The sequence below is a fragment of the Fusarium poae genome, chromosome 4 (assembly GCF_019609905.1).
Source record: "Fusarium poae strain DAOMC 252244 chromosome 4, whole genome shotgun sequence".
Classification (NCBI taxonomy): domain Eukaryota; kingdom Fungi; phylum Ascomycota; class Sordariomycetes; order Hypocreales; family Nectriaceae; genus Fusarium; species Fusarium poae.
This window is the reverse complement of record NC_058402.1, coordinates 6,292,745-6,305,460: the sequence shown is the minus strand read 5'-3', so window position 1 is coordinate 6,305,460 and position 12,716 is coordinate 6,292,745. Positions and strand designations below refer to the sequence as shown.

The following is a 12,716-nucleotide window of genomic DNA, read 5'->3' as shown; positions in this document are numbered from 1 at the left end:
CCAACCACTAACATGGGTATTGATCTGGTGAGCCTGTTGCCGTCTCTATGTTAACCAGTGAAAGTTTATGGAGCATATCACTAATATACAAATTTCAAGCCAGTCATCTCTTTTTATCTTGTGCGTTAGCATCATGAGTGAGCATAGTCTCAAATAATTCAATTGATTCTTCCTCGAGATGAGAGTTGAAACGAAGTCGTGATGTTGGTTACAAGGTTCCCGCATGCGAACATGCTAGCGCCAACAACATCTGCAGCAAAAAGCAATTCTATGTCGGTATGTCCGATGGGCGAATTCTTAACCGCTTTGGTAGATGTAACAAAAGTTCATAGAGAATCAGCTCATTCCTACACCAGGAAACAGAGCTGAGGTACAGCTCTGTTAGGAAGGTCTGCCTGCCTGCTAGTTCGACGTTGTAGAACTGGATATATAGACACGACAGCCAATGATAACAAAGAGGCAACAGCAATCGTTTTGCGAGGTAGATATCTGTTCAGACATACTTATTGTCTACAACTTCGCTTCAGTAGCCTCCAACTCACTGGGGTACTTGGCTCCTACTTCCAGATCGCCATTATGCACACCATCTTCCAGCGGCGGCAGCTTAACGTAGCCCTTGGTATGCGATAGAGAAGACAGAACCCACTCCCTGTCAGCCTTGATTCCCTCGTTGTTGAGCGCCCAGACCAGGGCATCTACCACATCGTCTACAATGACGGCCGGCTTGTACCGTGGCTCCTTCTCCGTCGAGGTCTGTCTCCAGACGCCTGTTCGCACCAGGATGGGAACCCACTCAGTTCCGTCCTCTGCCTCGAACTCGCTAGCTCCCCGGATATCGCTTTCCGGGTTGTCACCGATCATGTAGACACGGCGGAGCGGATGGCACTTGGACGTATCATGCCCAGGGCTTCGGCCGCGGTTACACGCCATGTCGTGGTAGTATTGCAGTAGTCTTTCGTGAGCATATTTGTAGGTATGGCTGGAAGGTTTGCCAAGAGCGCTGTACTGAAGTTCCTTTCCGTTGGTCGTCGTGGACCATATCCCCTTCAGGGCTTCCATGAAAGCGCCTGTACCGAATCGATTTACGGGGTAGTTTGTCTTCCACAACAGATCAAGGTTGGATATCCACAGCCCAGGCTGTCCGTCTTGCTGCCATCCATTGTTGGGTAGATTTTCATTGCCATTCAAGTTCGAAACAGTGCCAAGGTATCCTTGGTGAGAGATCAACAAGTCGTGGATAAGTTGGATATCAAGAGACCAATCTCTTGGGTCGTTCCAGATAAAGATATGGTCAATTTTCAAGGCATTTGCGGGGATGTTTGTAGAATAGGGATCTTTGAGCAAAGGGATTCGCTTGCCATCAGGGAGAGGCACAGGTTTGCCATTGATCCCACCCTTAATATGCTCAAAGGGGAACACATCACCACACTCGGCAAGAATGTCTGCTGGGGTGATAACGCGCTTGAAGCCATAACTATTGCGACTAGTTAGTGCAGGTATAAGAGTCATAGTGGTGTAGTCCTTACTCGAGAGCAATCTGTCGGGCTTTCTCAGGATGAGAACCTGTAATCAGAATCGTGCCATCGTTCTTTATGTCTTCACTCCAACCACTCATTGGCGTGTGCGAAAGAATCATTCTTCCTTTTATAGCGTCCTCATGCTTGGGGATCTGAAGTCGCTCCTGCAAACTCTCCTCTTTCTTACCCTCGGGAACGCAGCCACCGTTTGTTAAGAAGACGTATCTGATGCCATTGCTTCTGAGCATTTTGATGACCTTGTCGGCTCCCTCCACCCTGTTACGACCCTGATACAAGACGCCATCGATACTATGATAGATTAGTAATATGTCATTTGAATACTACTGATGTTGGTTGTACATGGTGAAGAAGCTGTATACAAAGCTCTATTGACTTACTCGAATGCAAAAGCGAACTCGGAGAATACCTTGCGTGCCAGATCCGTGGGCTTTTCAAAGTTATTCGGGTTGACGCCCAATGATCCCTTTGGCTTCGATAGAGCAGTATGAGATGTATGAAATGTCTTTTGCGACAGACACGAAGCCCTCGGGGCCGTCGTTGTTACCGCCGCGACATACCGAGGCTGCGTCAACCGACGTGCAGCGAATCGGCATTGGCCGACGACACCGAAACGTTGCATATTCAAGTACCGAGTGCCAGGGACAAGAATCAAGTGTGCGTGTATATACAGAAAAGCCTGATAGAATCTGTCAGCTACAAAACAAAACAAAACAAAGAGCTTGAGAGTGGCTGTCTCTTCCAAGTTAGTTGTGAGTTACCAGATTGTTAGAGTCATGGTTGATAAGAGCGCTCATCGGCAAGACCCGCCCACATTAATCTGGCATTAACATGAGCCGAGCATTGATCACCTTGAACCTGGAACAAATCGGAAAATCACTGCTATTATTGGATTATGAAACAATTTCATGAGTGTTGCATATTTGCTATGTTTTGGGGTATATATTTTACAATTGAATGAGTGGTCAATACATCACAGTATGTGTCTATGAGTCAATGATTTTGATGGTACAATATCTTTACAAAACCCGCAATAACTTGTCATCGTACAACCCACGCCAGTTTTTTATGACAACTAGATCGCCAACACTTTACTTCTTGTCATTCCAGTCCTTGATGTGGTCAAGAATAAGGGCGGCGGCTTGCTGAGGCGAGTGTTGTCTGCCCAAAGCCTCCACAAAGTCACCATCCGGATCCATGAGATAAAAGTAGATGCTGTGGTCCACTAGGTAATCCTGTCCAGGCTTAACGTTCTGCGGTGTGCTGAAGTAGACACGGTACTTCTTGCAGAGATCCTTGATTTGGTCGTAGGTACCCGTAAGGCCGACGAACTTGTCGTGGAATTCGCTGAGGTACTCCTTAAGAGCCTTGGGGGTATCGCGGGCAGGATCGCATGTGATGAAGATGGGGAGAAGTGCGTCGGGGGCCTTCTGTTCGACAATATCCAGCATGGTTGCCATCTTGTCAAGCTCCTCAGGACAGATATCAGGGCATCGAGTAAAGCCGAAGTAGACCTAACAAATGTCAGATATAAATGTCACACATGGGTTGGGCTGTATCTCCCGCTTTTTTAACATACCAGAGAGTGTTTGCCCTTCATCATCTCGCTCGTGAAAGGCTTTCCATCCTGGTCTACCAACTCAAAGGTTCCTCCAACCTTTGGTCGACCGACACCCTTGGCAGCCTCCGCTATTCTCTTGCGCTGCATGCGCTCCTTCTCAAATTCGAAGTACCACACCAACAGGCCGCAAGTACCGACAAAAAGAAATCCGGCCTTCCAAGAAAATGGCTGTTGCGCATTTGTCAGCTTTTTGCTTGCTCATATTGGGTCGCATTTCTCTTGGATTTTTCCAATTCGTACCCCATTGCTGTATCGGCTCTTGGCCTGCTCGATCGTCTTGTACTTCGTTCGGCGCTGAGTAATAGGCTGTCTCGACTGAATTGGCGCTCGTGGGAGGGTCGGCCGGAGCTGCTTAGGCTGGAGAGCGCTGCTAGAGAAACATCGTTGACACTGCCGTGTCGAGAGAGATGAGAACACACCGCTAAGGGCTTTTGAAGTCGCGACCGAGTTCGACATGGTGATTTGCCTCAATGGATAAGTCGAGTGAAGCTCATGTAAAAGCTATCAACTACGTAAACTTACATCTTTCGATTATCATAAGCTCCAAAAATACGTGGGTCCGGGCTTTTACCGTGGTGGCTTGTGCTGTGCTTAGTCATTGGTCTCAGCCATGTAGTCCTCCCATCCTGACCTTCTTTAGTCAGTGGCTGCAACTTACATCGAAGTTGGACTTGTTGTTTAAACGGATAATCTTGACAAACTGTTCTTTATATGGATACTGTTTCAACAATTGCTTCTCAGCTCTATGATATGATCATATATATGTCAAGTGACTTATTCATTCAATAAAAGCCTGTGATTGCATCCTAAGTTGGCAATTATACATACGCGCCAGCGATCCACAATGGAACAATCACCAAACTTAGGACAAAGCGAGAATTCTCGCTCAGAAACTTTGGGCAATGACGCGAAAGGCGATGCCATGACACAAAACTCATCAGACGTTCAAAATCTCTCCTCCAAATCTCCTCTGCATCCTCCAACCTCTACCGAACAACCAAACAACATGGGGGCCCAAACAGCAGCAAAGAAGAAAGGCACTGCTTCAGCCATTAAGAAGTCTGGCAAGCGCTCTAATAATACTGGCGGGCCAAGAGCGGCAAAAAAGGCCAAATCTGTGCAGTCTGGTTCAACTTCAGGAGAGGCCCCTGAATCAGCAGGATCCGAATTGGAAGAGTCTGACCATGGACCGTATTGCATTTGCCGTGGTGCAGACGATCACCGATGGATGATATTTTGCGAAAACTGCGAAGATTGGTATCATGGAGAATGTATCGACTTGAACAAAGAGATTGGCGAGTCGCTGATTGAAAGGTTCATCTGCCCACTTTGCACAACTGATGACCGCAAAACCATATACAAAAAGACCTGCTCGCTGGGCGGCTGTCGAAAACCTGCCCGCTTGACCGATGAGGAGCCAAGCGCCTTCTGTACCAACGAACATGCGCAAACATGGTGGGAGCGCATGGTAGCCAAATTACCTAAGGGGAAGGGAAAGGGGGGCAACAACGACCAGCTTACTCAGGAGGAGTTCATGGCACTTTTGGGGAGCGGGCTTTCAGGTTTCGACGAGGATGGCCTTTGGCAATTGGCCAAGCAACCATTCTCAGGTGAAACAAAGGCCGCCAACGGAAGTAGAAACGGTAAGTCATTACTATTCGATGTACACCACAGATGATTAACAACTATCGTAGCAGGAGAAAACGACGACGAGTTGCATCTCTCTGAAGAGGAGAAGGAATTTCTCAAAAACGCCGCTGCAGCGCGATTTCAGCTGGCAGAGGAGACCGTTCTATGCCACAAGATGCTGACTCTCCTCGAGTACGCTCACGGGCGTCGCCAGGCAGCGATCAATGCAGGCCGATTCAAAGAAGATATTTGCGGCTACGATCAACGTCTCGATACTGTCAGTGCACGGGACCCGTTCGATGCTTTCGCCAAGTCACCAGAGGGCGAGGCCATCTTCAAAGCAGCTCGCCTTGACGACCCCTTGGGAGAAGGTGACGAAGTGCGGGGCATGTGCGATCGCAAACGCTGCAAGATTCACGGCGGATGGTATAAAATGCTCTCGTCGGCTCTCAAGCATCATATTCGTGAGATGGCGACGCAAGCCGATGAGGTTGGAGAGGAGGAGAGAGTAATGCGCCAGGCTGCAAAAGAACGCTGGAACAGAAAACAGTCGGAGAACAACTGGGTTGAGGTGTTGGATGTTTGAGACGTGCATTTAGGCGTTGCTGGCGCATGCGAAATATCTCTCTGCTGTTCTACCTATATCGATTCCTGGGTCGCTGCTACAGCTAGCCCTGCAACAAGCTTAGATTCTCCTGCAGGAGTCATGATGGCTTACTTCTTGTTGTCGGCTGGAATTAGTCCCTCCATTTGTGGAACATACTCAATAATAATTAATTAACATGTCCCTTGATACCCACTGGATTGTGTGTATCTCGCCATATCTTTTATGAAATTAGTCCAAAGAGGTAAGTATTTAACTGAAATGAGTCTTTGCAGCAGCTGTAGTGGTGGTATATGGATTATACTTCATCCCAGGATCAACATATAGTTAGGTACTGCGTCATGAGGGGGTATTCAGATCATAATTTCTCTCTTAGAACAAGGGCGCCTGCATTTTAATTCTTCAAGAAGTTCAGTCATTCCGCAGTAGTGTTTGTTTATTTAAACAATTAATATATCAACAGTCTAACAAAAGTACAAGTGAAGCTTCCCGCAACTTATAATGTACAATTCGGTCATAATCCATTTTGAGTAAAAAGCAATGACCGCCACCACCCCGCAGTCAGGAAAAAAAATCCTCGTCCCGTCAACCAAAAAAAGTCGAAAAAAACATTTGCCTGCTTATCAAGCAAGCTTCGACTGACAAACTCGAGAACATACTTTCCGTCTAGCGTTTCTAGACACTCAATCCCTTTCTCCTTTCTCCTTTCATATTTCTTACATCATCCAAAATTTCCCTTCCTTCAAACAACACAACGTATTGAAACTTGTTAATTAAATTACCCCGCCATCATGTCGTCCTCTAACCCCCGCGATCAAAAAGAGCCTGTCGACGAAGAACTCGAAGAAGACATGCTCGCCGCCGATGATGCCGCCGAGGAAATCGCCGCCGATGAGGATATTGCTATGGATTCCGACAACGAGGAGATCCTGCTCCAAAACGACTCTATTGGTTACTTTGACGAACCCAAGGACTCTCTCTTCACCATCGCTCAACATCCCCAGCACCCCTCCATCATCGCCGTTGGTGGTTCAGCCGGCCAAGAGGATGAAGCTCCCGGTGCAGGATGGGTCTTCAACACCGCCTCCGTCCAGTCGCGACCCCCGCTACCTGCTAGTTACTCGAGCGACCCCGCCGCAGACGCCCTCAAGAGCACACAAGTCAACTCTCTATTCAGCCTCGACGGTCACACAGACTCGGTGAACACACTCACCTGGACTCTTCCCCGTGGAGATGCCCTCATCAGCGGTGGTCTTGACGGAAGGCTGCGCGCTTGGAAGGCGACTATCTCAAACGATGCGCTCAAGATGGATTTCCTTGGCGAGGCGCAGGAAGTTCCCGAGGTGAACTGGCTTGTGCCTTGCCCTTCTGCCACAAACCCCAACACTGTCGCATTGGGTGCTTCTGATGGCTCCGTCTGGGTCTACACAGTTGACCCTACAGACCAGGCCAACCCTCTCCAGATCGTTCAATCCTACTTCCTTCACACTGGCAGCTGTACTGCTGGTGCTTGGACACCTGACGGTCTTCTTCTGGCCACTATTTCTGAAGATGGTAGCTTATACGTCTGGGATGTTTGGGGTGAGGCCACGGCCAAGAACCTTGTTGGCGACAACGGTATGACTGCTGTGGCATTAACCGCCGAGGATCAACGCTTCGAGGTTGAGGGCGGTCTTTACTCTCTTGCCATTGACCCCAGGGGCGCTTTCATCGCCGTCGGAGGTGCCACTGGTGCCATCAAGATTGTGTCTCTTCCACGACTCGCCCCTAGTGGACCTCAGCCTCAGGCTCGCGCTGGTCCTAAAGGCAAGGCTGCTCAATCAAGTGCCACCGCTGGTGGCCAGATTCTCGCTGCCCTGCACACACAATCCGAAAGCATCGAGTCCCTTGCCCTTGTCACAACTCCTAACACACCACCAACCACCCTCCTCGCAGCTGGCTCTGTCGACGGTTCCATTGTCGTTTACGACGCCACCCGCCGCTTCGCTGTCCGAAGACACATCTCTGGAGCTCACGAGGAGCACGCCATCGTCAAGCTTGAGTTCATCCCCAACTCATGGCAACTCACCAGCTGCGGCATGGACGGTGCCGTGCGTCGCTGGGATCTCCGAGGTGCTGGTGCCACAAACCCCAATGCCACAGCCACAGCTGCCGAGGCCGGTCTGCAGAAAGAGTGGAAGGGTCATTGTGGTGATGGTGAGGGCGGCGGTGTCCTGGGCTTTGTCCAGGGTCAGACTGGAGAAAGGATTGTCACAGCTGGTGACGATGGTGTCGCCTTGGTTTTCGAGGCCTAAGTTTTTGGTAAAATCAACGATTCTGAGAAATGGTATATAGAAGAGGAAAAGCGCTATGCGGAAGTCATGTTCTGCAATTTTATGATTACGAAATGAATAGATAGATTCAAAAAGGGATATACCCTAATATTGGCCACAATCATTTTCATGAGCAGTACGTGTACAAATTGCAGGTTACTAATTTTTGAAATGTTTAAATGACTCGATGGGTTATGATGGAATCGGCAAGTAGTAAGTTATTAATCATATCACTCTGAAACAAATGTTATAAGTAAAGAGGAATCGAGGGTTATCTTTATCATGTCGAGAATGACATAGTAAGTGGACATTATCGATAAGAGCTGGTAAGAGTGGGTTTCTTATCGGCATTTGATTGGTTTGCGCTTAATTGACCATGAACCGCGCTTGTTCAAAATTCTTTGACCCATGACAGCAAATCGAGATAGCATCATACCTCAGTCTACCAGCCTCTAACGCCTGTTACCCTCCACCCGACCCTTTCTTCTCTAATTAAATAACCAAAATGTTCGGAGGATGTACGTACAGTCTCGACTTTGATACTGAACAGTAAACTAACCCTCAACAGTCGCCCCCCCTCAGCAATCACAAGAGGAGATCCGCGCCCTCGAGGCCGACGCCGCCTTCACTGTCCAGGGTGCTATCACCACCGTTGTTCTTCTGTACCTCTGTATGTCTAATCGAATTTCGTTTCTTGCGCGAATGGTGCTAACAATATTCCAGCCCCCTTCGCTATCGATCTTGTCGGCAAGATCTTCTAGACTACGATCATCTCGTGTGTAAACGCAGAGCTATTTATGCGAAGATAATGGTATTATGATCCTTGCAGACGATGGTGTTGCCATCACGCCGTGTACGATAAAACCGGTTTAGATTGAACGGACGGGAGACTCATGATTAATCTGTACCAATATATTTTCCAAGTCGCGGGGAAAGCCGTGCAACAACATCACTCTCGACATCAACACATGCCTTGGCATCTTCTTTGCTATTTCTTCTTTCAAAAAACCGTTGTTGTGGTATCACTTGCTGTATCAATATTGTTCTCGGACTTTACAAAGATTAATGTTTCACATCCTGTGACGCCTAGGATGAATACCCAATCCTGACTCCAACTCTATGCCACCAATATAGATCCTATCTCAGACACTTGTCCGCCCTTGATCTTACTGCCTTTACCTCTAAACAATTTACCTGTTTAAGCCCATCTATTTTGAGTGTGGGTTTCTGGTCTTCTCCCAGTCTGCATAGTCAGTTCCTAGAGCCTCGAGCTCCTTCCTGATGTGCTGAATCTGCTTCTCATAATCTTCAAGTACCTAAATAAGGAGTCAGTAACGTATCGCCGATATGTTGTAGATATTGACTTACCCTCTTCGCTTTAGCTTCTCGCTCTGGATCAATGGTCTCCTCCTCCAGGCTTGGCTTATCCATCTCCTTACTAAGCTGATCAGCATACCCTCGCAGGACGATGAGGCGGCTCCAGAGCTCCTCTTCCCTGGCGCCTACAGCAGGATCCTGGACCTCCCGCTCCAGGTTCTGTAGTCGACTGCTAAGATCATCTTCGTCGCCGCTCAGAGCATAGCCACGGTTTCGGAGAACTTGCACTCGCGCAGCAAGCGCCAAGCATCGTTCACTAATAGTTGTTTGTCGCCTACGAGCCGCAACGGCTCGTACCTCGGTCTCTAGCTCGTGGCGTTGAAGAACAGCATCCAGGCTGCCGTTAATCTGATGCAAGCGGGTGTTGAAATCGGAAACAGCGCGCTTCTGTGTCTTGAGGCGGTCGGCGACACCAGCGTATCCGGAGCACAGTACAGGCATAAAGCCAGGGGCTGGCTTGTTCTGCAGAGCTTCCTCCCATTCCCGTGGGTCCTCATGAGGCTGAGGCTTGTAGTAAGGAACGTGGCTCTCGTCGACCTTGTTGTAGAAGTAATATTTGAAGACGCAGTTGGGGTTCGCAGGATCCCATTTTTCAGTGACGAGCTTCATTTGCTCGAGAATCGGCTTTTGGTCTAGGCAGATATCAGTACTGACACACATGAGTGTTTTTCGTCAAAGAACATACGAGGTGTTTCCATTCCTGGCTGCCATAGAGAGTTGGATAGCTGGGCTTTAGACTGAGATAAAGCCGGCATCTGTTGTGGTTGTGGTTGTTGGATCGATGCGCCGAATGCGCCTCCTTGTTGCTGTTGTTGCGACTGGCCAAAGCTAAATCCTGTGTTTTGAGTTGGAGCAGCAGCCTGAGCAGGCTGAGATTGCCCAAATAGCGAAGGCTTTGCCTGTCCGAAGAGCGACATGATTGCGATAGTGTAAAGATTCGACTTGATAACTGTCGGTCGGAGAGCTAAGCCTGGGCTTTAGCTAATAATATGCGTACCGGGACAAGACCCAGGTCGAGGGGAGAAGCTATCAGCTCGATACGGTGTAATACTGTTTGGCGCGATAGGCGGAAAGTCGTGGTATGGTTTTTTCAGGATTGCAAGGCTGAAAAATCTATGTTGCTTGGTGGTTTGCACTGTTTATTTGGCGGCTCAAAATATTTGGAGCTGGGCGACGCGAAAACAGAGCTACGTTCACTGGGGCCCCATCGCAGCCTTGCTACCCAGCCTTGTCCCACCTTCTAGCCAATCACAGAAAGTCAATTCATACCTTACGCTACCAAATCCTAGCCGAGCGACCTCACATAATAACCACTCCCGGATTCTGGAATCACCGCAACGTTCGACGATCAGCTTCGCAGAACACCGGCATCATGTCTACCCGAAGGCCCCAGTATGTTTTGCATTGAGGTGCACCTCTTGACTTTGCTCGGGCCGCCAGCGGGTGCAATTGGGTACTACAACACCTGATAGTTGGCTAACTGATTGATCCATCAGATTCTCTCAGCAGGTGCTTATCGACACCACTCCGTTGCCCTCGGATATTCCTGCTGTCAAGGAGGTTGGTGCCAGCTCTGCGCCTCTTCTTTCGGCCTCCTTCTTCATCGGCGCCCGATGCCGCGACTACAACGATGATTACATGCAATGCAAGAACGACAACCCTGGCCGAGGAGAGTTTGAGTGCTTGAAGGAGGGCCGACGAGTTACCCGATGTGCCTCCAGCGTGTATGTTTCCTGAAAGCCAGCGAAAACCCATTTTGTCGATATAATTGGGGTGCGACGAGCTCCATTGCTGGGACCAGCAGCTGACAACGAATAAATAGCATCAAGGACATCAACACCCACTGTCTGGCCGAGTTCCGCAAGCACTGGGAATGCCTTGAAGACCGGAACCACCAGCTATGGCAGTGCCGCCCTGCTGAGTGGAAGCTCAACAAGTGCGTTTACAACAACTTGGTACGATACATGTGTTCTTATGTTTCGGGCGGGATTCCTGACATATTGCGCAGAAACTTGAGAAGAAGATTCCTGACCAGCCCACCAATTCGACCCCCGTTCACCTCCGACCAAAGCAGATCCTTGCCGACGTGCGCATCGGCCCTGGTGATGGTAAGCCCTTTGTTCCGGGGCAGGAGGATGCGCAGCAATAGAGTGCTGGAATCAGTTGAAATTAGGTCGAGGCTCGATCATGTACATTTGCCGATGAATCAAAGAGTGGATTACCAGCTATCAAAACAAAATTTGTCCATCTTACTTACACAAAACCACATCACGAGATCTTCCCCGCATGGGCTAATGCTCAGTGTCATTGAAGCTGGCAACATATTAGGTCATAGGGCCGTTTTTTACATTAATTAGTACCGGCAACTGTGCGGTTGCTGGCCAATCTTGTCTCCGCGATTCATTACTACGACATAGCTACCGAGGCTGCGCATGGCCCATCTCTCTAGATTGTGGCTTTTCCTAGCCTAGTAATGTCCATACCGATTGATCTGATAGCACAACGTTACCTGTCACAATAGTACGGACCTCAAATGCAACAACATGTGAACCACACTGCAATAGGCCTTGAACGCTAAAGGCACGGCACTTCAAGACATCCGAGAGAATTCATAACACTGCTTCTCGGCTAAGATGTGAAGCCGTGCTTAGCAGATCTTTGTTGTATGTGTGGTCTAGGCCAGCTGACGAGATTGAGCGTTACAGAAGAGCAGGTCATTGTTGTTCAAATCCAGTGCCGGTGAACCAACAAAGGCGCCCAGTACGCCATTGCTTCTATTATGTTTGCCTGACCAAACCTGTGGCAAGAGCCGGCAGTGATTATGAAATTTGACCAACACGCCCCATCAAGCCCCAAGAGTCGCATCTTTCAGTCTGGGGCAGGCATATCATGTTAATGACTGGTCCCGGAAGTCACACACTCGCCCACGACAGCGAAGCACCCAGACCATGCACATGACCATGGATGGCATTCATGCACCTTGTACCATTTGCCGAGGCTTTTGTTTCGGCCTCGATTGGGTCTGTTGGGGTATGGTAACTCTTTTTCATGCAACTGCCCGTCTCGTTTCAAGTGAATGCCGACCGACAGCGAGAACGATTGGTCTGGCCTGTAGGGTTGGTGGTATGAGCTGGAAACAGAGAGTGGTGTTTTGATGCATGCAACAGGAGACAACGGAAACCTGCCTTGCATACTGGCGAAGACTTCGCCTATTAGACGATTGGTGGTCTGAATGCGAACCTCCAGAACTAACCAAGCACAGCCATATAATAGGGCCCTTAATTTTACTTGCCAAGTAGTATTCTTCCCAGATTAGAACTTTGAGTCTCGACATTGGATCAATCCTCGATGTAAAAAAGAATGATTGTATCTCGGCGCTTGTGCGCTTCGTGAAACAAACAAACGGGCCTTCCAAGCGCCCATGTTTGATGCTCTGGATGGGGTACACCATTGGTTGGCTGTTGACATTTATACCCTACATGAGCGTTTATCAAGGGTCGAAAAAGAAGCCATAGGGATTGCTATTGTCTCGTTTTGGTATCGCTTCAGAATGCTACACGAGGTAGTAAGTTTGCTTCGAGAAGAGATGGATGCTGTATCACAATGTGTTCGCAAGTCGCCCGGTGATAGATCTGTTT

At 48.8% G+C, this 12,716-nt stretch overlaps 7 protein-coding genes across 7 annotated transcripts; 4 read left to right on the top strand and 3 right to left on the bottom strand.

Annotated features, from left to right (window-relative positions):
• Positions 1 to 510: 510 nt before the first annotated feature.
• On the bottom strand, positions 511 to 2,157 carry FPOAC1_012120 (uncharacterized protein; the record flags this gene model as incomplete). The annotated part of the gene is made up of 3 exons (XM_044856481.1): positions 511 to 1,474; positions 1,527 to 1,826; positions 1,916 to 2,157. 3 exons carry the CDS (start codon positions 2,155 to 2,157, stop codon positions 511 to 513), a joined length of 1,506 nt encoding a protein of 501 aa, XP_044703794.1.
• Positions 2,158 to 2,626: 469 nt separating this feature from the next.
• FPOAC1_012119 (uncharacterized protein) lies at positions 2,627 to 3,612 on the bottom strand (the record flags this gene model as incomplete). The annotated part of the gene is made up of 3 exons (XM_044856480.1): positions 2,627 to 3,049; positions 3,115 to 3,324; positions 3,397 to 3,612. 3 exons carry the CDS (start codon positions 3,610 to 3,612, stop codon positions 2,627 to 2,629), a joined length of 849 nt encoding a protein of 282 aa, XP_044703793.1.
• A 388-nt stretch (positions 3,613 to 4,000) lies between these two features.
• On the top strand, positions 4,001 to 5,371 carry FPOAC1_012118 (uncharacterized protein; the record flags this gene model as incomplete). Its single annotated transcript, XM_044856479.1, has 2 exons — positions 4,001 to 4,799; positions 4,851 to 5,371. 2 exons carry the CDS (start codon positions 4,001 to 4,003, stop codon positions 5,369 to 5,371), a joined length of 1,320 nt encoding a protein of 439 aa, XP_044703792.1.
• Positions 5,372 to 6,180: 809 nt separating this feature from the next.
• On the top strand, positions 6,181 to 7,683 carry FPOAC1_012117 (uncharacterized protein; the record flags this gene model as incomplete). The annotated part of the gene is made up of 1 exon (XM_044856478.1): positions 6,181 to 7,683. One exon carries the CDS (start codon positions 6,181 to 6,183, stop codon positions 7,681 to 7,683), a length of 1,503 nt encoding a protein of 500 aa, XP_044703791.1.
• Positions 7,684 to 8,206: 523 nt separating this feature from the next.
• FPOAC1_012116 (uncharacterized protein) lies at positions 8,207 to 8,462 on the top strand (the record flags this gene model as incomplete). Its single annotated transcript, XM_044856477.1, has 3 exons — positions 8,207 to 8,219; positions 8,270 to 8,371; positions 8,425 to 8,462. The coding sequence occupies 3 exons, from the start codon at positions 8,207 to 8,209 to the stop codon at positions 8,460 to 8,462; spliced, it is 153 nt and encodes a 50-aa protein (XP_044703790.1).
• A 447-nt stretch (positions 8,463 to 8,909) lies between these two features.
• FPOAC1_012115 (uncharacterized protein) lies at positions 8,910 to 9,995 on the bottom strand (the record flags this gene model as incomplete). Its single annotated transcript, XM_044856476.1, has 3 exons — positions 8,910 to 9,017; positions 9,070 to 9,710; positions 9,764 to 9,995. The coding sequence occupies 3 exons, from the start codon at positions 9,993 to 9,995 to the stop codon at positions 8,910 to 8,912; spliced, it is 981 nt and encodes a 326-aa protein (XP_044703789.1).
• A 455-nt stretch (positions 9,996 to 10,450) lies between these two features.
• Positions 10,451 to 11,227, top strand: FPOAC1_012114 (uncharacterized protein; the record flags this gene model as incomplete). Its single annotated transcript, XM_044856475.1, has 4 exons — positions 10,451 to 10,470; positions 10,575 to 10,802; positions 10,901 to 11,033; positions 11,087 to 11,227. 4 exons carry the CDS (start codon positions 10,451 to 10,453, stop codon positions 11,225 to 11,227), a joined length of 522 nt encoding a protein of 173 aa, XP_044703788.1.
• Positions 11,228 to 12,716: the final 1,489 nt, after the last annotated feature.